The sequence below is a fragment of the Poecilia formosa genome, unplaced genomic scaffold (genome assembly GCF_000485575.1).
Source record: "Poecilia formosa unplaced genomic scaffold, Poecilia_formosa-5.1.2 Scaffold81, whole genome shotgun sequence".
Lineage (NCBI taxonomy): Eukaryota > Metazoa > Chordata > Actinopteri > Cyprinodontiformes > Poeciliidae > Poecilia > Poecilia formosa.
The window spans coordinates 2,178,596-2,205,737 of record NW_006800020.1 but is presented as its reverse complement, the minus strand read 5'-3'; the positions used below and the strand labels follow the sequence as shown (position 1 = coordinate 2,205,737).

The 27,142-nt window shown below is 41.2% G+C and overlaps 1 protein-coding gene across 4 annotated transcripts; it reads right to left on the bottom strand.

Annotated features, from left to right (window-relative positions):
- Positions 1-2,530: 2,530 nt before the first annotated feature.
- Positions 2,531-26,138, bottom strand: LOC103141312 (protein phosphatase 1 regulatory subunit 12A-like). Of its 4 annotated transcripts, XM_007556909.2 has the most exons (24): positions 25,747-26,137; positions 17,515-17,645; positions 17,251-17,369; positions 15,854-16,010; positions 15,612-15,756; positions 15,439-15,513; positions 15,237-15,316; positions 12,098-12,291; positions 11,877-11,986; positions 11,596-11,790; positions 11,357-11,439; positions 11,182-11,271; positions 10,881-10,982; positions 8,704-8,805; positions 8,540-8,630; positions 8,298-8,429; positions 8,106-8,208; positions 7,030-7,133; positions 6,880-6,939; positions 6,701-6,787; positions 6,498-6,602; positions 5,787-5,837; positions 5,502-5,552; positions 2,531-3,742 (listed from the first exon to the last, which is right to left on the bottom strand). In XM_007556909.2, exons 1-24 carry the CDS (start codon positions 26,020-26,022, stop codon positions 3,656-3,658), a joined length of 2,730 nt encoding a protein of 909 aa, XP_007556971.1. In that variant the 5' UTR covers positions 26,023-26,137; the 3' UTR covers positions 2,531-3,655. The 4 variants fall into 4 exon arrangements, with proteins under 4 accessions (XP_007556971.1, XP_007556972.1, XP_007556973.1 ...); XM_007556910.2 differs by lacking the exon at positions 5,502-5,552 and having other exon boundaries at positions 25,747-26,138; XM_007556911.2 differs by lacking the exon at positions 11,182-11,271 and having other exon boundaries at positions 25,747-26,138.
- Positions 26,139-27,142: the final 1,004 nt, after the last annotated feature.

The window sequence follows — 27,142 nt, the reverse complement described above, 5'->3', positions numbered from 1 at the left end:
TTGTGCTGCAGGGAAAATCTGGACATAGTTTTGGTCTACTGAAAAACCTGGCATGGACTTAACATGGAGGATGAATATCAGTCCCAACCAGGTCCGGCTGTGCAGCAGGGACTCAAAAGTGTACATAGATTTTATTCAAATGTCCTCCTTTCATGGCTTCTCTGGACTTCAACTGTGTCGTGAGCTTAAAAGGCTTCTTTCTGTGTGTGTGTGTGTGTGTGTGCGCGTGTGTGTGCGTGTGTGTTTACAGTTTGAGCAGCAGGATGGCATAACTTGGCAGAGGCAGCAGAAATACTCTGCAGGTCTCACTAAGAGTGTTTATGTTTTCATCTCGTCACTCAGTCTGAACTAAATAATCTCTCCTGTCTGCAGCTAATTAGTGGCTTTGAAGGCCTTAATGGCTGCCGCTACTTTGTTTTGTACACTGTCTGGACTAACAGAGTTTGGCAGTCGTAGAGAATGCAAAGATTTGAAACTGAGGAAGCGGCTCGGGGTGGGTTTGATCAAGGTTTTTTCATATATTTTGAACACTCTCATCAAACTCCAGGTCAAGCACACAAATGTAGAGAAAGGTGGCGCTTTCACATACATCCTGCTACAGGTTTTAATGTTTCCTGCTGATATGGTAAAGAGAATGCATGCAAAACTGCAAGTTTTTTGAAACTCCAAATTACGTCAGAATATCTTGTGCAGACCTGTTTAGCAAACTCCACACATTTACTGTTGTTATGGCAGAATGAAAAGCGATTTTTCCTGTTATCACCTCTAACAAAATGATTTCCTATGAGGAACCAAGAACTTTGAAAACTATTGTTATCCATTTCCAGGTCTAAGTCTGAACTTAAGCCCCCAAGGTGACAGAGCTTTTCCTGAGGTGGGTCCCAGACTTTAGATCTGCAAATTAGGAACATTAGGACATTTCTAATCATTCTTAAAGACTCACTTTTATGACCCAACATTTAGCATGTTAGCCCAAATATTTTATCTTACAGCTGTTTAGTTGTTCTTGTATTCTTAATGCTTTTTATAGTTGATTGTTCCAGTGTTATGCATTTTAGTTGCATTCACCTTGTGAAGCATTTACCCAGTTTGAGCTATATAAATAAATCTTGTCAGATTATGCTGCTGCCATAAAGGGTAATTTCTTGCACGTCTTCAGCCGAGGTGAAAATAAAAATGAAGCATGGCGTATAACGCTATAACTCTGCAAAACAGCTGGAGCGATTTGCAAGTGTCTGCCTGAGGCACTAAAACATAATCCAACTTTTTTGTTTATATTAGGTCTTTATGACTACAGGACAGCCCATCTGTATAAAAATGACAGTCCTATAGATACATTTTCCCAGCTGGACCGGAGCATTACATCAGCCGAACCTCTTGGTGGCACCAGGGAGCCATTTTGTGCAGCATCTGGCATCATGCCGGCTGTCAGAGCCACAAACCCTGGGAAAAGCAGCGCTTTGTCCATATAAGGCTGCAATCCATCCGCTTCCCTCTTCCTCCCCAGCTCCCTTCCTATGCCTTTCTCAGACCTGAGGGATATTTACAGAGAGCGCGCCTTGGCCGGCCTGCTCTTCCTTTTTAGGAGCTTCGCCTGCTGTCAGATCTCCTACCATCCAGGACAGTGGTCCATCTCTGCTCTCGGATGGGCCAAACAGATGGATAACTCGTGTCAGCGCTGGTGCCAAAAGACATCAGGTCTCACGCAGCTTTGCCCCAGATGTGCTCCTCCGGCACACACACTCATTCTGTCCCTCAGACTCCCGTGATGAATGGTTCACCTGGGAACAGCAGCAGATTAATGCAACAGTACAGACATGCTGTAAATACATCTGTGGAGCTCCATTTCCTCTTTTAGTCTGTTAGTGCTGCAGCTGTTGTCTTCTTTTTTTTCCTTCCCTCCCACAAATGATACAGGCCATCTGTCCGCCATACACAGAAAACCTCCGCACTACATGCACGAATGATGCGGTGAACCACCGTCAAAAGGAGCAAACCGATAACTAATACACTTTACAGACACGTTCGGTGCATTTCAAAGAATTAAAGTTAATTTTAGACATTTCTGTTTGAAAAAGCTCAAACTTTGGAATATCTGTTTTTTTGTTTGTTTGTTTACTTTTGCTATTTTTTATGGTTATGATTTACATTTGAGAACCCAAAACTTGGTCTTTGGAAATTCTGAATATTACATTAAAAAAAAGTTAGATTATCCTCCGGTTTATAAATGTTAGGTTTACTTTACTTATTATTAAAAATAGCTTAGCAGAAATTTATTTGCAACAAAAAAAAAAGAAAAAAAATCTGTAAACATCACAACACTGTAAACCTGAAAATGATGAATCCGAATTAAAGTTTGAAATAAAAAAATGTAGTCAATCTGAGGCTAACATTTTGAACTGAATTGTTGAAAAAAGTGACATTTGATGGTATTTACAGCATTGAAACTATAAAATAACAACCATCTTGCTTTGAGTAGAAACATCTGATGGATAAAAGCAACAATTGTGACAGGTTCAGAATAACCAAGCAAGCTTTGAAAAACACTTTTTTTATTATGGTGCAGAGATCCATTTAATATATATTAGAAAACCAACATGTGAAGCAAGGCTACATGGAATTTTACTTCAAAGGGTAACATTATAGACTTACATTTACATACATAACCATGCTTCTTAGTTAAAAGAGGAATTGAAAATGAAAAAAAAAGAGAGAACATAATATAAATGGTAACAATTAAAAACCATTCATAGCATAATAGATCTGGACAAATTAGTCATTTCAGCAACTGCGCAACCTTTGAACGTGAATATTCTCAGGCTGCTTCCTCAGTGAGGACGGTTGCTGTGGTTTAAAGTCGTCTTTCTAAAAGACCGGGCAAAGGGTCACAGATTTTTTATTTTTATTTTTTATTGCTTTGCAGAGAGTAAAGTGCTGTGGTCCACTGACCTGGTTCGCCTTTAAGAGCATGGAGTATGTCTGCGATTACAGAAATAAAACAAAACGATGCAGGGAAGTGCATAAGTGGAGAGAGGTAGGTGGGTTCAAACACTTGCATGTGGCAGCAAAACAACCCAACAGAGCTTCACCGACGCCCCCTCGCCTTCATGGCATGGTTTAACACAAAATCGTAGAGCCTAAGACGTGCCCCGGAGAGAAGTGACAGAAGAAGAAAACACCAAAACACTTGGACCTGGTGAGGGGAAACTTTCTCAACGTGTGACGTGAAATGTGTTCACAAAAGAATAAATACAAGGTGGACGCTCTAAGAACCAAGCCATGTCGTGTGCTCAGTGGAACGTGCATCGTGGGAAGGAAGGAAGGATGCACTCGGCGGGACGGTGTACGTGTGTGTGCAGGTTCCCTGACGAATAGTCACAATACGTCGACGTGGTGGGGAAGCGCGTGCACAGGTCCCTCCTGTGGCAACTGAGCAATAAGGCACTCAAAAGACACTCCAGCTGTTCATGAAGAGGCATCTCAATCCAAGTGAAGCCGCAGTGCTCGTGTGCGTAGAACTTTCCATTGCTTCTCTCCCTCCCCACCGCCCCTCACCCTTTGGCACTGAGAGGAATGTATGGAAGCGGTGGGATGGATGAAAGGAGTGAGGGGGATGAGGGGGGAAAAGAGTTCCCTGGTGGTCGTCTCTCTCAATCTATTTGGAGAGTTTGCTGATGACGCGGATCAGTGCTCCGTTTTCATCTTTAAGACGCTGGTTGTCTGCTCTCAGGTCAACCAAAACCTGCAGGTAGAAGTTAAAGCTCATGTTAAATCAAGTCCGAACAGGGAGTATGTGCAGCGTCAAAGTGTGTTTTGGTGTCGTCGCTTGGCGTCTTTCACAGCGATTAATCAGACTCACCATCTACTTTACATGAAAAATCCCATCCGGTAAGAAGTACAAGACAAGGACTGCAGAACTTTGAAACTTTAGTTTTATTAACAAAACAAACTTGTTTTAACTGCACTTTTATTTATTTTCAGACCTTTTCGGAGGTAGATAAGTTCGTTTTCACATGTAAGTATAGATTAATTGCAGATCGCCCAAAATTAAGGAAATTGGGGCCAATCAATCAATCAATCAATCAATCAATCAATCAATCAATCAATCAATCAATCAATCAATCAACCAACCAACCAACCAACCCGGTTAGTTGATTGGCACACCTCTAAAAATAATAGTCCCATATTCAAGTGAACGGTAAAATAATTAAAGAAATATATTTAATGTGACACCCTTATTTTTTTCTTTAAAATCAGAGCACAATGTTTATTTCTAGTTTATTTCATGTGGTCAACTGGATTCTGCTTACATTCTTTATTCTTAAATGATAAAAGTGATTATTTCATCCAAAGATAAGTTACTGATTTCTCCTTTAAGAGAATCGGAAGTCAAAGCACTCAAATCTGCAGCCTAGAAATATATTTAACTAGTGTTTAAATGGATGGCATTAAACAAGGAATCTTAACCAACAGCCCATTAAGCAAAACAAAAAAGATACAAGCCTGTGTTTTGTTATTTACAGCAACTGTACAGAGGAATTAAATACAGCTAGTAAGAAATAAGGATTTCCTAGAAACCAGAAGTTAAGAAATAGCAAATCACACAAACCCTGCTAGGACTACAGTGTGTTTTCCAACTGACCATATTGTGCTAAGAGCAAACTTTTACATAAACTACCAGAGATCTCCTGTGGCGCTACTTTAGTTTGGACATAATGACATAAAATATTTCAAAACAGCCAAATTTATCTTTCCTGTAAGTAAAGAGAAAGTTGTAACCTCCTTTCAGCCAGCTGACCAGGAGTCTGCAGGAACAGGCGGGGGAGGGGCGACACTAGGGCTGGGAAATTTCACCTAAAATCAATACTATGACATATTGAGCATTTCACCTCGATAACGAGAAACGGATGATAACTACTTGTTTGGATGGCATGGTTCTGCTGGACTGGTTTTTTCGCAATTATTTTTATTGTCACTTTAATGAATTTTAAAACTACAGCATCTGCAAATACACAAAGAAAATGTGTATTTTTAATTGTTACGGAATAAATAAAGTCAAATGAACAAGTTTAGATGGATAAAATACTTAACTTCCGACGTCCTTGCTGAAACCAAAATGTTGAGTCTGTACTGAAGCTCTAATGGAAAATGGTTCTGTTGTGCAACAAATTATGAAACAAACACCACAGGAAGCCAGAAATAACTCAAAAGTGGCTTCAGCTAAGCCATCTACAGTACAGTCTAGCCACAACACCTTTTAAAAAAATAACTTGCATTGTTTTCCCAGCGGTTTCGTTAAACTGTCATGGCTGTCTCAGAGAAAACACTCAGGTAAAACTGGGTGGGCAGGTGCCAAACACCAACCTTATCACACCACCTGACCACAGTGAGAGGCAGCTCTCTGCAGCGTGCTCCCACAAGCCAAAGCCAGGCCAGTCGAGCAGAGAAGCATGCAAAAGTGTCAGCGGTCCTGATAAGTCTCCCTCCGAACCATTCCTCACCTTTAGCTCCTCCTCCAGCTCTGCCATGTGCCGCTCCAACATCCTCCGGTCCTGGTGTCGGGGAAAAAACGTGAGGGGATGGGAGGGGGCAGAGAGGAAGCGACGCAGAGAAGGAGGACAGAAGTTGAGTGAAAACAAGTGAGGAAGTGGTTTAAGTGGGGGAAGAGAGGAGAGTGTGTCAAACGGCAGGGGTGGCACTAGTGAGGCACACGAAGCTACAAGAACTACGAAAATACAAACCAAGCGAGAGAAAATATCGGCAGGAAGGGTGGGAGTTAGCTTTACCTTTCTCTCCAGGTCCAGTAGTGCTGAACAGTCAGTGAAGCGCTCTTGTCTCTGTTGGACAAAGAAATACTTTTTTTTTTATAATCAACACCATCGAAGGTTTTCAAGCAATTAGTAAAAAACAAACAAAAAAACAAGTAAATATGTTACCATCAGTTGTTATAAAAATGCTATATGTATCATATACGACTTAAAAGAAATGTGACTTTGTAATTTAATGCCTTGAAATTGGGTCTTTGTCTCTTTAAAATCTCCTGCTCTTTCTGAAACTCTGCCTTCAGGAAGCCAATCACAACAGAGCTCCTCTATTGGCCCTTTAACAACTTCTTTTTTTTTTTTTTTTTAATCAGCTTTGCACTGAGAAGTAGCTCAGTCAATGTCCAATTCCACCAGGTGTTTACTAACTGCTGCTGGCTAGTCTGAAGGAGCCGAGAGGCCGAGTTGCGGGGGGAGGGCTGCACTGTGAGGCGGAAACTTGGAAACTGCAGCTCTGAAAACACCTAGCTGGAGCTACATCCAGCTAGGTGTTTTGCTCAGCTGAATGGTTACCAAGGGAGATTCAAGGATTTCTCAAACATGAAAGCATGAAAGAATCAAGGAAACACTCCAGGCATGCTTCTGATGAGGAAATAACTTTATAACAAGACGTAAAGCTCATAATATTTTACATCGTACTGCCCCTTTAAGCAGGGAATTGAACTTGCTCATCACCTGCGTTGCCTTCTCCAGCTCCACCCTGGTCTGACTAATGATCCTCTGTGTGTCCTGCAGTTGAGCTTGGAGCTGGCTGTTTTCTCTGGAAACCTCCTCAAACAGCTGTTACACACACACACACACACACACACAGACACAAAGGCAATTAATAACAGAAGTATCACCACAGAGCAAACCAACCAACTCCAGCTGCTGCTGACCTTTTTAAAATCTTTGCTCTCCAATCCTTCTCTCTGGGTGCGGTTACTATACGAGGTATCCAACCTTGAACTCGTGTCTTTGTCTTTCTGCATACAGAAAAACAAAACAAAACAAAAAAAAGGTAAACGTGTCTGCTGTATTTATTTAATGATATTTGATTACGCACATCAAGTACAACCTGTGGATCCAGCCCACTCCCTGAGAACTCCTCCTCTCCACTGGGCTCAATGTCTTCGCCCTGAAGAAGACAGATGGTATGAAACCAGAGTCAATCTGCAGCTTTCAGCTGCTCCAAACCATCCTGCAGCGAAGACGGTTTGGTGTTTACCTCCCCGGTCCTCTGTGCCTTCCTCCTGGCCCGGGCCTGTCTCCTCTCTCTGCGCTCTCTGGCCCATTTTTCTGTCTCGCTCTCTCCTGTGATGGACTCGACATCTGAGCAGAACCACACAGCATGTCAGATGTGGAAAAAGAAAAGAGAAGTATCTAAGGGCTTAAGCTAAAAAAAAAAAAAAAGCATATCAACTGAATTGTTTTCACTTGAGAACCCAAAACTTTTATGTATTTTATTGAGATTTTTTTGTTATGAAGAAACACAAATTGGTGTGTAATTGGGAAGTAGAACAAAAAGCGAACAGTACATGGTTTTAGTTCTTTTTATTTTGTGTTTGGACTTTAACTGGGCCATTCTTATGCTTGAATATATTTTTTATCTACTCCAGTCCATTGCGGCCCTGATTGTACGTTTAGGGTTCTTAACCTGTTGGAAGGCGAAGCTCCAATTCAGTCTCAAGTCTTTTGAAGCCTCTAAAAACTTTTTTAAAGCATTGCCCTCCAGTTAGCTCAGTTGTACCATCAGCTATTACCAGCTCTTCTGTCCATGCAGTAGAAAAGCATTCTTCCAGTATGATCCCAGTTTTCCACAGCAGGCTAAGTAGGCCAAAAAGTTTTAATTTTGGGCTCCTCTGACCAGAGAGCTTTCTTCCATATGTTTGCTGTGTCCCTAAACAAAACTCGTGGCCAACATTAACTGGGACGTCTGATGTCTTACTTTCTTTCACAGCAAATTTTTCGCCATAAATGCCAGATTTGTCAATGGCAAAACTAATAATGTGTTGTTGACAGATTCTCCCTGCCTGAGCTGTGGACGCCTGTAGTGCCTCCGAAGTTAAAATCGGCATTTTGACTCCTATGAATAAAGTAAACAAATTCAATTCAGTGGAATGAAAATAAAGAATAAATACCAGAGAGAAAATGGGCTGAAAACAAATAGCTTTTTAACCATCATTATTTTCCTTCCACTTCACAATTATGCTCTTTCCGTTGGTCTATCATATGAAATCCCAATAAAATGCATAAACTTTGTGAATGTAAGATGCTTTTGGAAGGCACTGAAGAAGCGACTACCTTTTCTTTCAGATGCCGGAGGGCGAGCCGAGCCAGCAGGCTGAGTCAGACCCAGCAGGTCCGACTTCTGCAGGCTGGCAATACGAGATCTCCAGCTCACTTCCTGTAAACGCATCGTTTCAGTGTCGCACGATCACAGAAACACGAACGGCACAGCCAAACCGGTCTGTAACCATTTCAGAGGGTTCTTACCCCTTCATCTGCCTTCTTCTGTTTGGCTTCCTTCTCTTTCTCTTCTTCCTCATTCTTTTCTATTCCTTTGTTGTCTGTCTTCATGGTTTTAATTGTCTTCTCTGCCTCCTGCAAATCTGTTAGCGTAACTCCCTTTGAATAAAAGAAAACAACGATGAAGCAAACACACACACACACACACACACACACACGCCGCAGCCGAGGTTCAAAGGCAGGGAACGGGTGGGAAGGTAAATCCTGACCTGGGTGGAGCGCCGGGATTGCCGCGCATGCCGGGAGCGGGCTTTTCTCTGCGCTTCCGCTTCCTCATCTCGCACAGGTGTCAGATACGACCTTTGTGATCAGAATCGCTGTTAGTGACAAAGCCAGATCACCGTCTTGGTTTGCTTAGATGTTTTGTTCTTACTTGCGCCTCTGTTTGCTCTCCTGGTCGCTTGTCGTCGTGCTCTGAGAAATTGAGGTGATGGTGGACGGGGGTTCCTTCTTTTCCGTCTGTTCCTGAGGAGCTCTTTGGGGAAAATGTTTTAAGTTGTTTATGTTTGAAATTAGGCCAGAAACACACATAAGGTCATATTTTTCACCCATAATACCCTCAAATATTGAAAGTAGGGATTATAAATAAATTTTATGTGTCGTGTCGTTTACATCATCCTTAGAAGCAGATTAGTCAATTTGCAAATCCTTTTTGCAAAGGCACAAAAACAAAAAAGCCCTCATAACCTCTCTTTTTAATAATACATGGTCATCACCTTGTTTGGATGATGATTTGACATCTTGGTTTACATAAATAACACTTTTTTTTTTTTTTTTTTTTAGCAAAAAAGGTTTCCATTGAACTGTTTAATAGTCAATACTTGATGACTTTTCCTACGAAAGCCATTAACGTAGAAAACCTGTGAGCTCCATGAAAATTAAATGGGTGAAGTGCACGGATTTCCCTTCACCCACCAACCGGCCTCTCTGCTATAAACAACTTTTGCTCTAGGATCATAAAAAAATTGGAATCCTGGGAAAAGGGAAAGAACAACCCAAAGCTGAGGGGATAGTAAATAAAACACCTCATGCTGCAGCTACTACAGATAGCTTGAGCAGCATGTAACCAGCCTGAACCCCAGATCATGTTGTTTATGATCACAATATATCCCCCCCACTTTTTGTCCCTCCATTTTGTCTCCTATATGAAACATCTGCTTATTGCCACAGATTTCATTAAAACAATAACAACTCTCTTTAAACAATCTTCCAACATAGTTAGCTTCTAAATACAGTGTTTTTTCCCCTCCATGTCTGAGCCAAAGTAGCCTTGCTATTGCCTTTCTAAGCGATTCCACCCGATTCTCATCTACGTTCTGTGCTTCATTTGCAAATTCTCCCATAGAGCTGGATTTCTCCAGTAGACTTTCAACAGGGCCAATCAGAGAACAGAAAGCCGAGTTGTGAACAGTGACGTCAATTTTCTGTGCCGTTTTAGAAATGTAGTCTGCCTATGGCTGTAGTTTAGCAACTGCAGCAGAGGAAGTCAATGTAGCCATTCAGACCGTGTTGACCACACGTCGAAATATTGCACCATTAAAATCAGAGACAGAGGAAACTAGAAGACATTTTATTGCTGGCAAGGATGTGGTTCAGGTCAGCACTTGGGAAATGGTTGTTTATAGCATGTGCTATTTCTGGTAAGCTTCATAGCATAGTTTCTTTAACAGTCGTTAAAGGAAAAAGGTTAGCAATTGGGTAAATTAAGATCCAATCATTTAAAACCTTAACAGAGTGCAAGCCTCCAGCAAGCCATCATTTCTCAATAGCTGAGGTTCCTGCTAGATAAAGCAAAGAGGGGCTGTTTGTTAAACCAGTCTGGAGCCAAATGAAGGAGAGAGAACTCAGATTGTTTGTAGCATTGGAATATAGTGACCTATGAAGAAACCAACAATAGACAGACTAAAAGAGTTCAAGCAGTGTAATGGATGGTGTCCTCTGAATAATGTTTTGACAGATACATTACTGTGGTGCAATTAAAACCCCACAACATATATATGAGTTAATTATGTGGACAAAAATGAGACCAACATAATCACAACATGGCAGGTTAATATAAAGTAGGCCGCTGACTCACTTGTTGGGAGGAAAATGCTGCGGCATGTCTGTTCACATCAGAGTAATGATGCTGGCCAGAACTGGAGCAGAAACTGCAATGACTTTTTACATGCTGACAGATTTCAAGCAATTTGAATATTGTGTTTCCAATTACAGGCAGACTGAGAATCAGGTGCCGGTTTTTAAGGTCTCCAAACTACTACCACCAAATACCTTTGGCTTTCTCCTTCCTGGATAAATAGCCACATCAATTTTCATTTTAGTCTGAAGACTTAAGACGTAGGTATCCCTAACTTTGCCTCGAGTGGACAAAATGTTATTTATTGATGCGTTAGCCAGGCTTTCCAAATGTAACACCATCACTCTTCTGTAACTTGTGGGTTTTGATTTCCCTTTTTTCTTGATTTTAGGCAGAGAAGTGAATATAGTACTTTTGGCATAGAAGTCTGAAAAAGAAAAACGCAATATATCTGCAATTTTACGGTAAAATACCTCTGAGCTAAAAGACTATTAAGGCGGCTGAGACCAGCAGAGCTTGTTCCTGTACTCGATGAGGTCACGTTGGCGTCATCCAGTCTCTTTACATAAGACGAGCTAATAAAAGAACAAAATAGGAAAGGTAAACAAAAGCACATATTACACTGTAACTTTTACACATAAATTAGTATTTGCAGCTATGAAGGGCAGGAGGGGAGGGTGGGGTTGCTGTTGTGAGCTGTGACAATGCAAGCGCACAAACACATAAACGGCAGAGCAAACACGTACAAAACAGGTGGTGAGCAGCGTGACTGACCTGTGTAGCAAAGATGGTGTGGAGCTAGTGAACTCATTCCCTAACTGACTATGAAGTCGTCGAGTGTACGACGAGCTACGGCTTAGCCAACTGAGAGAAAAGGGAGACATGTGACAGGGACACATATGCAGTGACTTCGATTCTGCTTCTCTACGCTGGACCCATTAAATCCCACCTGTTGGAGCTGTCAGAGCTGTTATCTGGAATACTGAAGAGTCTCCGTGTCGGAGTCGGCGGCACTCGAGCGAGTCTTGGTTCCTGGGGAAAATGAAAGAGGGAGACTTTGGTCTGTTTATCAGTTATTTATGCAGCTCAGTGAGATGAAGCTCTAAAAGACGCCTTTATTTGGCTCTTCACGTTCTAAATAACGGCAGTACTTTTGTGGGCGCATAAATCTCAGAAACGATTGTGTACCTTGGTGTCGGCGTCGGAGCTGAGGCGGGGGCTGGAGGCGGAGCGGCTCATTCCGAGTCCAGACTCTGCAGCTCTGCTCGGGTCCTGGACGGAGTCCGAGAGCCCGGCTGAGCCCAGAGTCACGGAGCTGCCCGCTTTCCTCAGGGACGTTCTCCATGAGCCGGGGGATTCGGTGGCTGGAGGCTTGCTTGGTTCCTGCCACATGTGCAAAAGTCTTGGGTTGCAAAACTCTACAAAGCACAGTAAGCACCTGGTATCCATGCAACATCTGTAAAGGCTACCTTCTTCAGCTGGCCTGCAGTGGTGGTCGCTGACATGGAGGTAGAAAGCGCACTGGTGGTATTTCGTTTGTTGTTCAAGTTGTTTATGATTTCTCTGTTTTTTGCTTTCTCTGCAACGTTAAAACATTACGCAGGTCAAAAATCCTCCAAACAGTTTCGCAGAGACAAAGTCAAAACAAAACTACAGCAGCTTCTCCCCTCTCTCTCCCCGCCCCCCTCACCTGACTCCGTGTCGCTCTCGGACTCGCTCTCCTCCTCTGAGCTGGAGCTGCTGGAGGCTTTCGCCTGGCTCTGCCCCGTTTGGCCTTCCTCCTCCTCGTCCTCAGCTGGACTGCTCGGCAAGGCGGGAGGCGGGTGCTTCTCCCGCTCATGAAGGCATATCTTGTCCCTGCTGCTCATGCGGGAAATAGAGGTCCTGCGGTGGAGAGGGGATGGGGGGGCGGAGCGAGCCCGAGTCGGGGCGGGACGACAGGTGGCATGCAGGGAGCCGATCAGTGAGGGCGACCGTACAACGTGCAGCCAATTAAAGCGAGCAAGCAAGCGTCAATCGGCACGTCAACAGGTAGCACCGCTGGACTCTTTAGGTAGTGCGTTGTTTTTGAGTTGGCACCAGATTTCTAATTGCATCTTCAATTTATGATTTATTTTGCTTCAATTTGTGAAAAAAACAAAACAAAAGAGCACTAACTCAAATGGAAAAAAAAGACAATGCCTGGTCTCAGTGTCATGTTAGCCACTTATGATCAACAAAAGTATTAATAATAACAATTTACATTTTGTCATCATAGAGCTACAAGTCTTTCCTGAAAAGTATCCCCACAGCATGATGCCGCCACTAGTTCCCTCAAGTTTATCGTACGATTGATTTATTCTTTATTGTGACAGGCCTGTATACAATTTTGCCTGACAGTTATAAGTTCAGATTTGGCTTGTCCTGCACATTTCAGCAACAAGGCAGATCAAAGTGCTTTTCGCCATAAAACAGTCATATGTATTCAGAGTGAAAATGAATAATAGTTATACGTTTACCACATATTTTAGATTTTAATTTGCAAAAAATATTTCAAAAACCATGTACAATTTACCTTCCACTTAACCCTACACAACAACTTTCTGCTGCTCTGTCACCTGAAACACATTACAGGTTGTGGTGGTTAACAGGACAAAATGGGTTGCATAGATTTTTAGCACAGAGTTTTGTAGAAATAAAGCTAAAAGTTTTCCGTTCTACGACTTTCAAAGCAATAATTATCGGTAATTACTGGTTGTTGGTACTTGTAGTAAATAAGCTGCTCTCAGGAAGGCTCAGAATGTTAGATTAAATCATTTTAAAAAATGATTCAATCCCTATTTCTCAACCAAGTCATATTATTCATAAAGCCGTGTAATTAGCAAGACTGAAGATTAAACCTAAAGGACACTCTGTGCAGCTATAATGTTATAAACAGCAGGCTCTGAGAGGGTGCTGAGTGGTTTTTGGGAAACAAATAATCCCTGTCCGGATTTAAAACACTGATGTAGGAAAAGGTCTAAGAGCCACAAATACTGACAGGAAAGTGGGATGTGCCTAATCCTATGTAATGGTCACTGGAACACATTATTCAAAGCATTTTATGTATGTTGCGTCATTGCCTAAAGGGCACTGCAGAACATTAAGACTTTTAAATGGCAACATTTTAAGTTTTAAGACTTTTTAGTAGCAGCTTCCATTACTTCTTTCTGACTGCATGTCATATGGCTTGACTATGTTTACCGACACCAACCAAAAGTGACTGTTAGTCACTGATGTGACTAATAGCTATGTGGAAGTATAATGCATTATGTCCAATCACTCAAGTTAAAGGAATCCACAGAAAGCCAATAAGGATGCTTGAATTATTTGGAGAGCTTAACACACTGAGCTGCAGGAGAATAACGTCTCCTTCTTTGAAACAAACCGCAGTTCTGTGGTTAAACAGAATGTAGGCCAATCATGTTTTCCATTTTCCTTCATAAAATGTAGTCGCTAACCTCAGAAATTAACATTCAATTTGGGATTTTTCAACAAAATTTCACACTTTTTAAATCTATTTTTGAGCTATTTTTCTTTACAAACATTCCTTTGGGATTGTAGAATATTTACTATGGAGCCTGAAAAACCACAGACTTGACATATAAATAGATGGATGGACAGACAAACGAATGATGGGAAAACGGACAAAGTCAAGGATGAATCAACGAACAAACGGATGAGTGGATAGAAAAATGTATGGGCAGAAGGATGGATGAATGGACAGAGTGAGGGATGAGTGAATATAGACAAACAGGCGGATGGATGGATGGTAGAAGAACAAACTGACAAATGGATGGACAAAACGCTGGATGGACGGATGGATGGATGAGAAAATGGATTGGGGGAAGGACATTTTGCAAAATAGACCAATTGATGGACAAAAGGATGTAAGGACCGATGGTTGGGAAAATAAATGGAAAAATGGATGGATGTGCCAGTGGACAAACAAAAGAATGGATGGATGGGTAGGTGGATAGATATGGGCGAAGGAAACGATGAACATATGAATATAGATCAATGGATGGCCAGACAGACAGATAGACTTTTTTTTCTGACATTCAGATCTGAAATCTATCAAGCAGAGATTCTGACAGGGAGTCCAGATTCAATTTCTGTTCCACAATCACCCACATCTGGAAAATACGCAAATTGTATAATTCCCCCAGATTATACTGGAACCCTGTAAATCAGACTAGCGGCACAAAGCGTCCTCTGGCTCTTGATGGTTTGATCTGCAGCTCTCGTCCACGACTGCACAGACAGTTCTCAGCACAGGCATCGAAAAGGAGAAAAGCCAGAAGCGTCTGACAGCAGCAAGTAGCCACTTTACAGCTGCTGATCTAACGCCGATAAAAAGAAACGTACCAGATGTTTTACTTAGACAGTACTTCACATAAAGGTCCTGATTACTTCTACACAAATGAACTCGAAACAGCTATTCAGATTGTTTATGACAGATGAAGGACTTTCCACAATAAAAAGATCAGAACTGCCGTTATTTATGTCTAATTTTCCGTTTGCCATCTATATAATCATGTTATACACAGATTTTCTTTTTCTTAACTTCTAACTGGCTTACTCCTGAATTACAAATCGAGATCAGTAAGTGTGCAGGATGACACTAAGACAGACAAAGTCACTTCAGCAGCACATCAGCTCACAGGAACGCTTGGACCGTTAAAATCAGACTTGCGTGCATGCAGACAACTGGTACTGGGCTTTATGGGATTCAGCTAAGGAAGGGCAAAGTGTGTACCAACACACACACACACACACACACGCACACACACACATATCGTGGCACTAACCTGCGAGTGCGGACTGGTACCATGGAGATAGGTTGATTGGTCTCAATAACAGGATTCTGTTTCTGTTTCTCGCTGCGTAACTGAAGAGGAATATAAACAGACATAAACACAGAGAACATTCTGTGCCGCAGCACCATCAATCAGATGGAGTTTATCTGAGCGGGTGATAATAGCTGCGGAGCTCGTTTGAAGGCAGACTTACAGCGTTCTGTTTCTTCTGCAGCTCCTCCAGGGTGTCCACGAGGTTCTCGTCTGCAACATCAAGAGGCGTTTGACCCTATAAGGAAATTGAGCCGTGTTTTATCAGCTGCAGCCGACGATAAAGCTTCAGCGGCTGATTTAGGAGTGAGCAAAGGTCATTTCGGTCGGCCTCACCACGTTGTTGACGGCGGCCATATCGCACATGTGGTCGGCGAGCAGGGTGCACACCTCCTCCTGTCCCCAGTGAGCCGCCGCATGCAGAGGCGTCCACCCGTCTATGTCCCTGCAGTCCACATCTACCCTACACTGCAACAGTACCCTGACAAGGTGAGGAAGAACAGGAGGAGGGGCAGACATGGCCGTGAATACAAGACGAAACCAAAACAGGACAAAACATCCGTCATTTGTCTTCTTACTTGAGGACTTCGATGTAACCTTTGGCTGCGGCGACGTGCAGAGCCGTAGCCTTGGTGTTGGGGTGAGGCGTCAGGGAGCCGCCTCCTTCCAGCAGCGCCGTGGCATCCTGCAGCATGATCCTCTCCTCCTCCTTCCGGGCTTTATCCACGTCTATCCCTGTGAGGCGGATGTGAACAACGTGGGAATGACAAAATTGTTTTGTTTTTTTAAAATATGCATTTAATTAAAACCGTTTTCAGAGTGAAACCATAAGACATTACAAAGGGAGATTCTTCTCATACTTTTTGGAATTCTCCAAGAAATTGTGACCATTTGAATTAGAGGTGAACAACATGTTTAGACCTCTCAGGTCTTCTGGTTCAGTTTCTGGAACAAACGTCCAGAAAACTGGCAAGATGCTGAAAGACTGAGTTCCTATTTATTTGCCTCTGATTAATAATAATAGGAACATTGATTGATATATTTTATGTATTTTTGCTTGATGATTTTTATGATGGCATTAATGTTTTTTGCTTGTTTCACAATTGGTTACTGCATTATGTTTTGTTTAAGGTGTAGCACTTTGAACCGCTTTGTTGCCGAGTCTTGATTTGACGATCTTCATTCCAATATCTATGGACGCGATACTCAATACCATGTATCAAGTGCTATGTATGTGAATTCTGCCAATCAATAGCACATATCTGGCATATTGAACAGACTTTAACAGACCTTGATGCATAACTTTAGTGGTTGAGATGCAAAAGTTCAAATAGGGGTTAATGTCATGAAGGGAAAAAAGTCTGAAAAATGTGGGTTAACTTTATTCGGTATTGACAATATTCAGATGCTTTTCTGCCATCACAGAGTTTTTGTTATTCATTTATGTGAACTATAACAAAACAAACCAAATTACTTTTGCTTAACTTGTGGCAAACTATTACTTCTTTATTTAATCTACAGTTATCCTCAAAATACTTCAACATTGTTCAACTCATAACATCTGAGATGCAATGAAAACTTGGCTTGTGACCAGGATTGGTCAAAAAGTTTAAAATTTGATCATTCTCCAGTTACTGAACATGGATGTTCATAGATGTTACCGAGGGAAGAACACTGAGAAATACCTGTATGAAGACAGAGGAAGATGTAGGAAGCCATTTAAGAAACAAGCTATTCTCTGAAATGTTAAAAAGTTGATAACTATATTTTTAAAAAAAGTTACAGAATCTTCCACTATGTTGAAGTCTTTGGTACAGATTTCACGGTTTGATTCTATGACATAATTAAACACAGAAAAGCTTCAAATAAAGCAGTGGGAGTTAAATGGATTTGTGACTATGATTCATTTTAGGTTCAAAGTCGCCTCCATGACTCAGCAGGGAACCTTCGACGGCGATGTGTTTAATGAGCTCACCTTGTTTTTTGATTTCAGCTCTGAGAAGCCTCTCCATTACATCTTCGTTGGCCACATCCAGAGGGAGCTCTCCTTCGCTGTTGACAGCCCCAACGTTAGCACCGTGCTCTATCAGGTACCTTCAAAACAGAGAGATGGTCCGCAAGCAGTTAGAAAATAATTTAAGTATATTAATCTATAATTTCCACACTGAAAAAAAATGTTGATGTGAAACAAAACACAGAGTCTGCAGTAGCCAGGATGGTGAAGGCGAGGAGGACTCACTTGGTGATCTGGATGAAGCCGCAGGAAGCTGCAGCGTGCAGAGGAGTCCAGCCCTCATTGTCCCCTCTGTTGACGTCGCTCCCGTTCTCCACCAGAAACTGCACCATCTCTGCGTTTTCGTCGATGCACGCCTGACAGGGAGACGAACAAACACCTCAGCATCGCTGCGTTTGATTTGCTTAATAAAAGTCCTGAAGCTGAGAACTCAAACTGATAATACAGATGTTTGTTTCAGAGGGTCTCCAACCCATTAAAAATCAGTTTACAATTTCAGTGAGAAAAGGGGGAAACTCTAGACATTTCCAAAATCTATTAAACCCAACTAGAGCAGCAGAGCTAAAACAATGACCACACTGTATACTTGCTGTAATGACTTTCTGCTAAGTGGGCTGCTAAAAGCCCTCAAGTAGTTTCTAAAACCGTCATTTTGTTCCGTGAATGAAACAGTGGCTGTGTCTGGCAGCTTTTCCTGGGGAGAAGTCTATTAAAGATCCCAACGTGACCCAACCAAAGTTTCGAGATAAATCGCATGTGAATCTCATGGGATTATTTTATGCTTTTTAACATTTATGAAAAAAATCGCAGCTTTACCTATTCCGAAACAATTTGCTTTGTATTTGTCTGTTAGAAGTTGTACACTAAGACATAAATATAAAGGAAATACAAACGTGCCAAAAATGCTTGGAAAATTACCGTCACCGTAAATCAAACGGATCGATGCGCTGAACTAGTTACAGTCCTGTGAAAAAGTATTTGCCAACATATACATTTATTTTTGCTTTCTATTACACTTAAATGCTCCAGAACGTCAAACCAATTTAGTATAAGACGGAGAGAACCTGATTATATGTAAAATGTAATTTCCAAATGTTGATTTTACTTATAAGGGGGGGGGGGAGAAAGCAATTGCTACCTTCTTAAAAATTTTGTCAAGTCATTAACTTTGGTTCAATTTTACACAGGATTTCTGATATACAAGTGTATTTCTTCAACTTAAACATTTAAGCATGACACACACACACACACAAAACCCACAAGAAATTTACAAGTGCAAAATACTTTGACACCACTTTATAAACATTCCCATAAAATGAAATGAAACAGAAACGTTAGTTGTTTTTTCCACTTCTTTATGCATGAAGAAGACTCAGTTGAATATATTCATACGTCTGGAAAACATGACAATCAAGCCAGACAGGATTCTTGATTCAAGAAGATAACATGGATCATATTACTAAAGAGCACTTTAAGACTGTGGTAGTTACATTTTCCTTGCGCTTATCGTGTGTTTTACTGTGTCCTTGTGTAATCCAACATTTCTCTACTTAAAACACGGTAGAAGAGAAGAAATGCATGACGGAAATGTGTCCAGCTGGAAAGTATAAAGATCTTCTGTTCAACTAACTCTATGCATTTCATTAAGTGACTGTGTCCATCTTGTTTCAGGTGTTTGTAAAACATTTTATTTCTTGCTTTGCTATTGTGCAGATCATGGACAGTTAAATATCCATATCTGCACAAATTTGCATATTTTCGCATGATGGGGTAGAGGGTAGTATTCAAAGTATTATTAAATGTTGGTATGCAAGTCCATGATGTAACTCACCGCACCGTACTTGTGGTATGTTCATGTGATTTTACATCAGACGCTACTAAAATGTTAGCCACTGCCAGCGAGCTGGAGAACTGCTTTTGCACATCAAATTTTTATTTATTTATTTATTTATTTTTTTAAAACATCACTTTTTCTCATGTGCATAGCCTGTAAATATGCATTATAGAGTGTGCATATTAATTTGAATAACAATGTCAGTGTTATTCACCCTTTAAAATGATATTCCCAGTGAATGAGAGACTGTACTGACTGTTGCAGTCTCCTGTCCTTTTAAAGGAAAGTTTATATAATGCTTGCTAATATTAGTCTTCCATTTAAACAAATTGGATTTAAACAAATTGCTCTGGATGAAAACATTACCCAGGAGGAAAAAATTCAAACAGAGCTATACTATTCATCTATATTCAGATAGTTCCCATTTTACCTTAAGCACATGAACCTGAGCGTCACCCATTTATCAAGAGGAAAAAAAAAAGATTTGCTTTCATAGTGGTAGAGCTGTTGCCTTGCAGCAAGAAGGTTCTGGGATCAATTCCCGGCCCCAGTCTTTCTGCATGGAGTTTGCATGTTCTCCCTGCACATGCGTGGGTTTTCTCCGGGTACTCCAGTTTCCTCCCACAGTCCAAAAACATAACTATCAGGTTAATTGGCCTCTCCAAATTGCCCCTAGGTGTGAGTGTGTGTGTGCATGGTTGTGTGTCTCTGTGTTGCCCTGCAACAGACTGGTGACCTGTCCAGGGTGACCCCGCCTCTCGCCCAGAACGTTACCTGGAGATAGGCACCAGCAACCCTCCTGACCCCATTAAGGGACAAGGGTGTAAAGAAAATGGATGGATGGATATTTTGTTGAATTACCTGACTAATAAATAATGAGTGTTTAAGGTGGAGTTGTGGTCAGAGATGACCAGTTGAAGCGTTTTTCCATCATTAACCGCTAATGATGTAAATGAGCAATAATGAAATATAATCTACCAGAGATCACATGACTTCATCTACTCAGGCTGATCTGCGAGCCACACCTACATGCCGCACCAGGTGACAAATATTACACACCTTAGTTTCATACCATGTGATGTAAAACAAAAACAAAACAAAAAAAAACAGGATTCTTATTCCACTGAACTGTGCTCTAACTTGCAGTACGGACTTGTTTACCCATAAAAAAAAACTCCAATGTTGTGCTTTTCTGTGGAACCTTTCCAATAAAACCGTCACAAACCTTTCCATTGTACAAACCTGCAGTAGCTGCCTCTTTTGTTGGCCAACTCGGTCGTGCCTTTAGTCCACACAAGCATCACAATGATGGTCCGTTTTGATGGAAAGAGGATATCTGAGACAGGGAGCTTCCTACAGAAGCAGCAGCTCTGGGCTGCTATGACCCAGTCCTATCACAGTGTGGCTCCTTTCAGGTCCAATCCAATATTTACGTGCGACATTTTCTCCTTCTTTTAGCAACTGAGTGCAAGTATGTCTACGGAAACCTGCAGCTTAATGTTTCGCACCCACTGCCTTCAGTGCTTGCAGCATTGTGTACCCATTAGCAAGAAAATCAAGATTTGCTACTTCTTCTCACAGCGCGCCTAATGCTTTTGCCAACTGAGAACACCTGAGGCAGTTCTTGATTTTCCAAGAAAGGAGTCCCCTTACTTTGTTTTTTCTCCCCGACTGGTTGTATATGCATCCAAATGTATTGTAGTGACACATAAAGTGGCCAACAGCTGAGTAGAGAGGCCAGATTAAGGCGTTTTACTGTCAGTCAGCTGTTTTTTGTCTTAGCAATGAGTCACAAATTGGCACTACAAAAGGTTTCAACCAGCCCCAGGAACAAGACCGCTGTCGTTACGTAGAAATAAAAACACAGATGAGACAGACTACATGCGGCGCCTTGCAAAAATATTCACTTCCCTTAACCTTTTTCCTGTTTTTCACTTCGAAATAAAATATATTGCAAGAATTTAAAGACACCTTATGATAATAACGTCCACTAGTTGGTAAATTAATTGAAGAGACAGAGTATGAGACCTGCAAAGTATGACTGCTACTAAATTATTTCAGCGATTGATTTTTCTGTCAATTATTCTTACAATTAATTGGATTTAAAAAATAGCATATTCTTCAGATTTTCCCATTAAACCACTTATGCCTATTTATACAATATTAGAAATACATAAAAGATACAAATAAAAACATATATTTCCTTTTAACATTTTATTGGCTGAACTGAAATAAGAAAGTATCCCTTTAGCGTATGCTTGATCATTTGAAGCGAAAAAATGAAGTAAAATACTAACAGCAAAGTGAAAACCTTAGCCCTTTCTGTTTGACCTAACAGTGTAGAGATGATCTGTTCACCATCTTGTTTTTATGTTGTTTTTTTTTATATCTTTAAGGCAAAATGTATATATTTTTGCACAGTTTTCTCTAAATTACTGCTTTGAAGATCTTGTTCTTTCAACAACTGGCCTTTTCTGATTGTTTATACTCTAGTTAAACTGTCACTAAATAAGTTGACGATTATTTCAATAATTAATATATCACGATTAATATACAATTAATTGTTTCAGCCGTACTACAAATCTACAAGGAAAAGACAGTCAACCTAAACAGGTCACAAAAGAAAAGCACAAATCTGGAGGAGCCGCAAAGAACCACAGCTCAGGTAGGAAAGTCTGTTGAAAGGACAATAAGATGCTCCACAAATCTGGACCAGTGGAAGGAAGGAAGAAATGTGTTGCTGAGAGAAAGCCCATGAAAATCTGTGAAGGAATAACACTTCACATTATCCCAATTGTGAAACATGGTGGTGGAAGCATCATGCTGTGACAAAAGTTTTCTTCAGCAAAAACAGTGAAGCTGGTCAGAGCTGATTAAAAGAATGGAACAAAATTGTTCACAATCTAAGACTGAGCAGGAGCTTCACAATGATCCAAAACAACTAAATGGTTTATTAGCATATTCATGTGTTAGAATGACTCAGTAATACCTTAATTACTCAACATCTTTTATGACAACTTACCCTTTTGCAATTTCAAACAAACACTAACATGAAGAAAACAGTGAAAGACGTAACTTTTACTTTATAAGCAACATATTTATAATGTCATTACGAAGATGAGTCTAGGTTTGTCACAATCACACATTTTACTGAACGATAAATTGTCCCAGAAATTATCGCAATAAACAATAGTACTGGACTTTTGAGATCATTTTCAAATAATATATTGATATTTGCACGATAATGCAAGAGACTAATAAACCCTAATTTTGCACAGAACAGCCAACACTGGAACTGGAAGTGATTTTAAATATCCAAAATAAAAGACAACAACCAAAAACGTTGAATGGGGATCAGTCAACTTATTTCACTTGTTGACTGATCCTTGTAGCGCTGACCACACAGGAAGTTGTGACCGCTCCGGTCACTAGGACAAGCCTTCGGACCCCACAGATGCATTCTCAAAGTTTTCTAAGCCCATACATAGGCTGCTCTGCTTAAAAATAGCTTGACATCACAAAGCAAAAACAAAAACAGTGAAGACACGAGGATGCTGTTAGCCTTGCAAATGTTCACTCATGAACAAAAGACATTTTGATCTTCTCCCAGCATCAGATGAGAAGTTAAGAGATCTCAAAGGCGTTGACAATTAATCACCATGACAACAGAGATGCCCGCAGTAAGTTTTGACACGATAAGTATAGAAGTCAAGACGTTTAACTGGAAAGCCACACATATCAACCTCGCCTTTTCTCGCCTGAGAAAAGAAAAGGAATCGTCTTCTGGGGACTTTTTTTTTTTCCTGCCAATTGCTGCTGAGAAACCTCCTCTTTCTCTTTATTTATTTGGATGTGGATGACAGAATTTGCTAACCTGAAGTAAATGCCGTCACATCAACATCAGTAATTATAACTCCTCAAACTGAGTGGAGAGTAATGAGAGTGTTTACATGATGCTAAAGCCTCACACAGAGCCGTTCCCCTCCAGGAGTGACTTAAGCTACCTAAGAGGCTTTGCTTTTGGTCTAAATCAACTAATCGCAAAGTCGCTACAGGCCTTCCTTCGTTCCTCGCAATATGAGACAATTAGCGGGAAACCAGGTTGGGGGGGGATCAAAAATGTGCTTGTTGTAAGAACAGAAGATGACGCTTGCAAGCGGCGCCAAAAAGCTTTATTCACCCACTACTGAGGGATGTGTGTCTGTTTGGTGGGAGCGGTATCCGAACAAGTAGCTGAATGAAAGAACAGAGGGCACTTCTTGCCCCTGTGAAGGCTTCAGAGGTGAGCACAGACCCTCCAAGCGGAGTCTTTCTCCAAGTCATCAAGTGACTCATTGTGGAAATCACCTTTGACAGCAGCTTGTGCTGTTTGAGGAATGTTTTCCATTTCTTCATCTGAAATCCCCGAAGTCCCTTCCACAGGGAACTGGCAGAGAGGAAGGAGGAAGAGAAAGAGCGAGCGAGGCAGTCGGAGGAGGAGGAGGAGGAGGAGAAAGACGGTGTTGTGGAGAAAGTCTTTGGTTGGTGAGGATGGAAAGTTTGGAAAGAGTAGGCCTATATTTGATTCAAGTTGCCAGGCAACAGATGAGCAACAGGGGAGGAACGGGATGGATAAAAAACTCACTTGGGTACCACATGGGGATCAAACTAAAACAGGAACGCTTTACAAAACTTTTATCTTGGGTTTACTACCACTTCCTTAAATATAATACCAAGTAGTGCATCGCCCCTCCCCATAACAAACACACATCAGCATTGATGGCCAGTGTAAAGACAAACTTCTGGTTCTTCTTTGTGTTTATCCGAGTCAAAAAGATTGCATTTCATTAAATAGTGTGAAGGAGGACCGACATTTGACAAATAATGACTCTAAAGCATTCAAGTTGCATTGAAATTAAAAGAGGGTTCCACGTTGCATGAGCCAGAATTCGACTCTGGTGACCCTCATGTTACACAAGCTGAAGAAAACAGAGGAGATGAACTTTGACTCTTTCAAATCTAGTCATTTCTATCTAAATTGTATCATGGATTTTGGGGCAAACATGGAGTATTGAGCTCATTGTGAGTCTTATGGCTTGGTTCACCACCATCAGGTGATGCAGAAGTACTAAGTTTGGATTTGAAAATCATCTCAGTGGAACACAAACAGTGAGCTTGGAAGCTTGTCTTTGGGAACAAATAATGGTTTACAACAAAACAAAAATAACAACAACAACAACAAAAAAAATGGTTCTACAGGTAAAAAACTATAATAGTTTAATTGCTTTCACAGGAAAGTCTCACTGGTAGCTATCAATGACTGAAGCGTTTGCAGCTCTTTTGGAAACCTCATATATGGGGGGGAAAAAAACAATGTTTACATCTCCTTAAATATCACATATGACACTCGCTGGCTTTGTCTTCAGCTTGCGTAATGAGACGACGACGTGTTTGACACCCCGTGTTATAAATGAAAAGGAAATGCAGCATCACAGAAGGTTTGTGTGACAGTGACGATGTCCAGAGTGCAGCCCACTGATGACACTGAAGTAGAAAGGAGGGAGGGTCTCTAAAGTTGAAGACGATAGACAGAAACATCCCTAAGAGCAGTAATCCTCGGTCAGCGGACAAGAAAAAGAACATATAGCTAGTTTAATTTCCTTGTCACACAACACATGTTTTCCTGAAGATCATGGCACTTCTACTGCTCCTATAAAAACCATCAATACCCTTAAAAAGCCTTTGATTAAAAAAAAAAAAAGTAGTGCCATCTTTCTATGCAACTGGATTCCTCAAACGCCTCTGATACCTTTTTGTTTTTAAACAAGCAGTTGGAGGGTTTGCAAAGTAGCTTCAAGACAGAACCAAGACGGTTCAGATATAACAAGCCAAACTTGCAAAAGAGGTTCCACAAGGCTTAATTCTTAGTCCATTATTGTTGTCCATCTAAAAACAACCAAGACTAAACTATTTTGACCAGATCTCCCTTGCAAATAAGCTGTATGATCTCAATGGAACAAACCTAGTAAAATAAATACAATAAAATAATACACATGCTGAATCTATGAACTGTAACTTTTGGAATTAATTAATTTCCTACCCCTCCTGTAGTTTTAGTTTTTCTACAGGAGGACCTGTTTGTTCACTAGATTATTACAATATATCACTACACAGGGAGTGTCTGCCTCAACCCTGCTAGTCTGCGTCTATAAAAGAATATCATCTCAGCAACATTGATATGACCTCATTTTACTGTGTGGTATAAAACTAAAAAAACAAAGCAAGAAGTATTAAACTAACCAAGGGGGGAAAAAATAAGGCGGACGTGTCAGGCTAAAGTAAAGAAACTGTGACAATCCACACACAGGCCAGAAATTCTGCCTAAACCTCCCTGAACAAATCCAAGCACTCCGATGAAGCTGCAGAACCCGATGCGGTAAATATTAAGCAAACGTTTACTTTGTTTCCTAGAAAGCAACACATTTTACCTAACGAGCTAGATAACCTGAACGCCTCATTCTGTGAGGCTCATTAACGGATCAACGTCGCGGTTAGTTTAGAGACAATCGGACGCCTGCAAAAAAAAAAAAAAGACAAACAAATTTAGTGTCTTAATAACAGACACAAAGTTAAAAACTGTCCACCTGGTGAAGCGCTGTCAGCCCGTCTACGTTGGCGTGGTTGATGTCAGCTCCTTGTCGGAGTAGCGCCGCCACCTCCTCCCGGTCGCCGGCGGAGCAGGCGGCCATAAACACGGCTCCCTGCGCGAACTGCACTTTCGCGCGCCGCGTCCCAGAACAGCCCGTGGTTTTCCGAGTCTCCGACCCCGTCCGGTCCGTTTCCGAGCCCAGCCATCGCTGGAGCTGATCCTGCCGTCGTTGTTTGGCAGCTTCGGACCGGGAATGGTCAGTGGCCGCCATCTTCCCCCTGGTGTGTCCCCGGACAGATTCAGCTCATGGTACGAGGAGGAGAAGCAGCGGAGTGCGGTGTTTAGATTGAGCCTTCTCACCCCCTGCCTGGGCTGCGCCACCTGGTGGACGACCTCTACAATTGAAACCGCAAACTTCGCTGAGAACTTCAGCGGCAGCCCCCTGGTCCCTTCAGGGTCGGCTCGGAATTTACTTACTGTAACACAAGTTAGCTTCAAATTTGTTGCTTCAGCTTCAGCACTTAACAAAATGCTTTTTTTAACGACACCTAGCCACTTTTGATCCCCTTTAATACTAAATCTAAAATAATAAAATAATTAGAATGGACACACTTTCATCTCCTTTTCTCTAAAACACTGCAAAGCATTTTTGTCTTGCAACAAGAAGGTCCTAGGCTCAAATCCTGGGCAGAAACCATGCAGAAAGAGCCCTGGGCTCTTTCTGCATGGTGTTCACATGCGGGGGTTTTCTCTGGGTACTCCAGCTTCCTCGCAGCCCAAAACCATGACTATTAAATTTAATGGTCTCTCTGAAATGCTCTTAGATGCGTGTGTGCATAGTTGTGTTTTTCTGTGTGGCCTTGTGATTGGCGACATGTCCAGATTCCAGGGTGTGCATGCATGTGTAGGACTCTCCATGTATTCTGGCTGGCTTAACATAACAGTTTGGTCTAAGTTGCCCTTGGAAGTGAGCAAGGATGGACAGATGTTGCTAATATTAAAGTCATCAAAACAATAACTTTTTTCTTTCACCAAATATAACAACATAGATAATTATTAAAACAAAAACTTGAGAAGTGAAAAAGGTGATACACTTAAAAAAGTACTTTGCAAAATGTATGCTTCATGCCAAATTGCATCTTAACATGTGGCTTATAATGGAGGAATGATAAATGTAGTTTAACTTTCTTTTAACTGACCGAATTGCTAGAAACCCACAAATATCTAGTGTTGCAATCCAAACCTACAGTGGTTTTAGAGGTCAGGGGAATAAACCCCAGTCTAAATTTGGTGCATGAAAAAACAACTTTTTCCTGTTTTCTTTTTTTACTACTTGACATTTTTGTAGTTTTTTACTTCATTGTCATTACAGTTACAAACACAGTTTATGC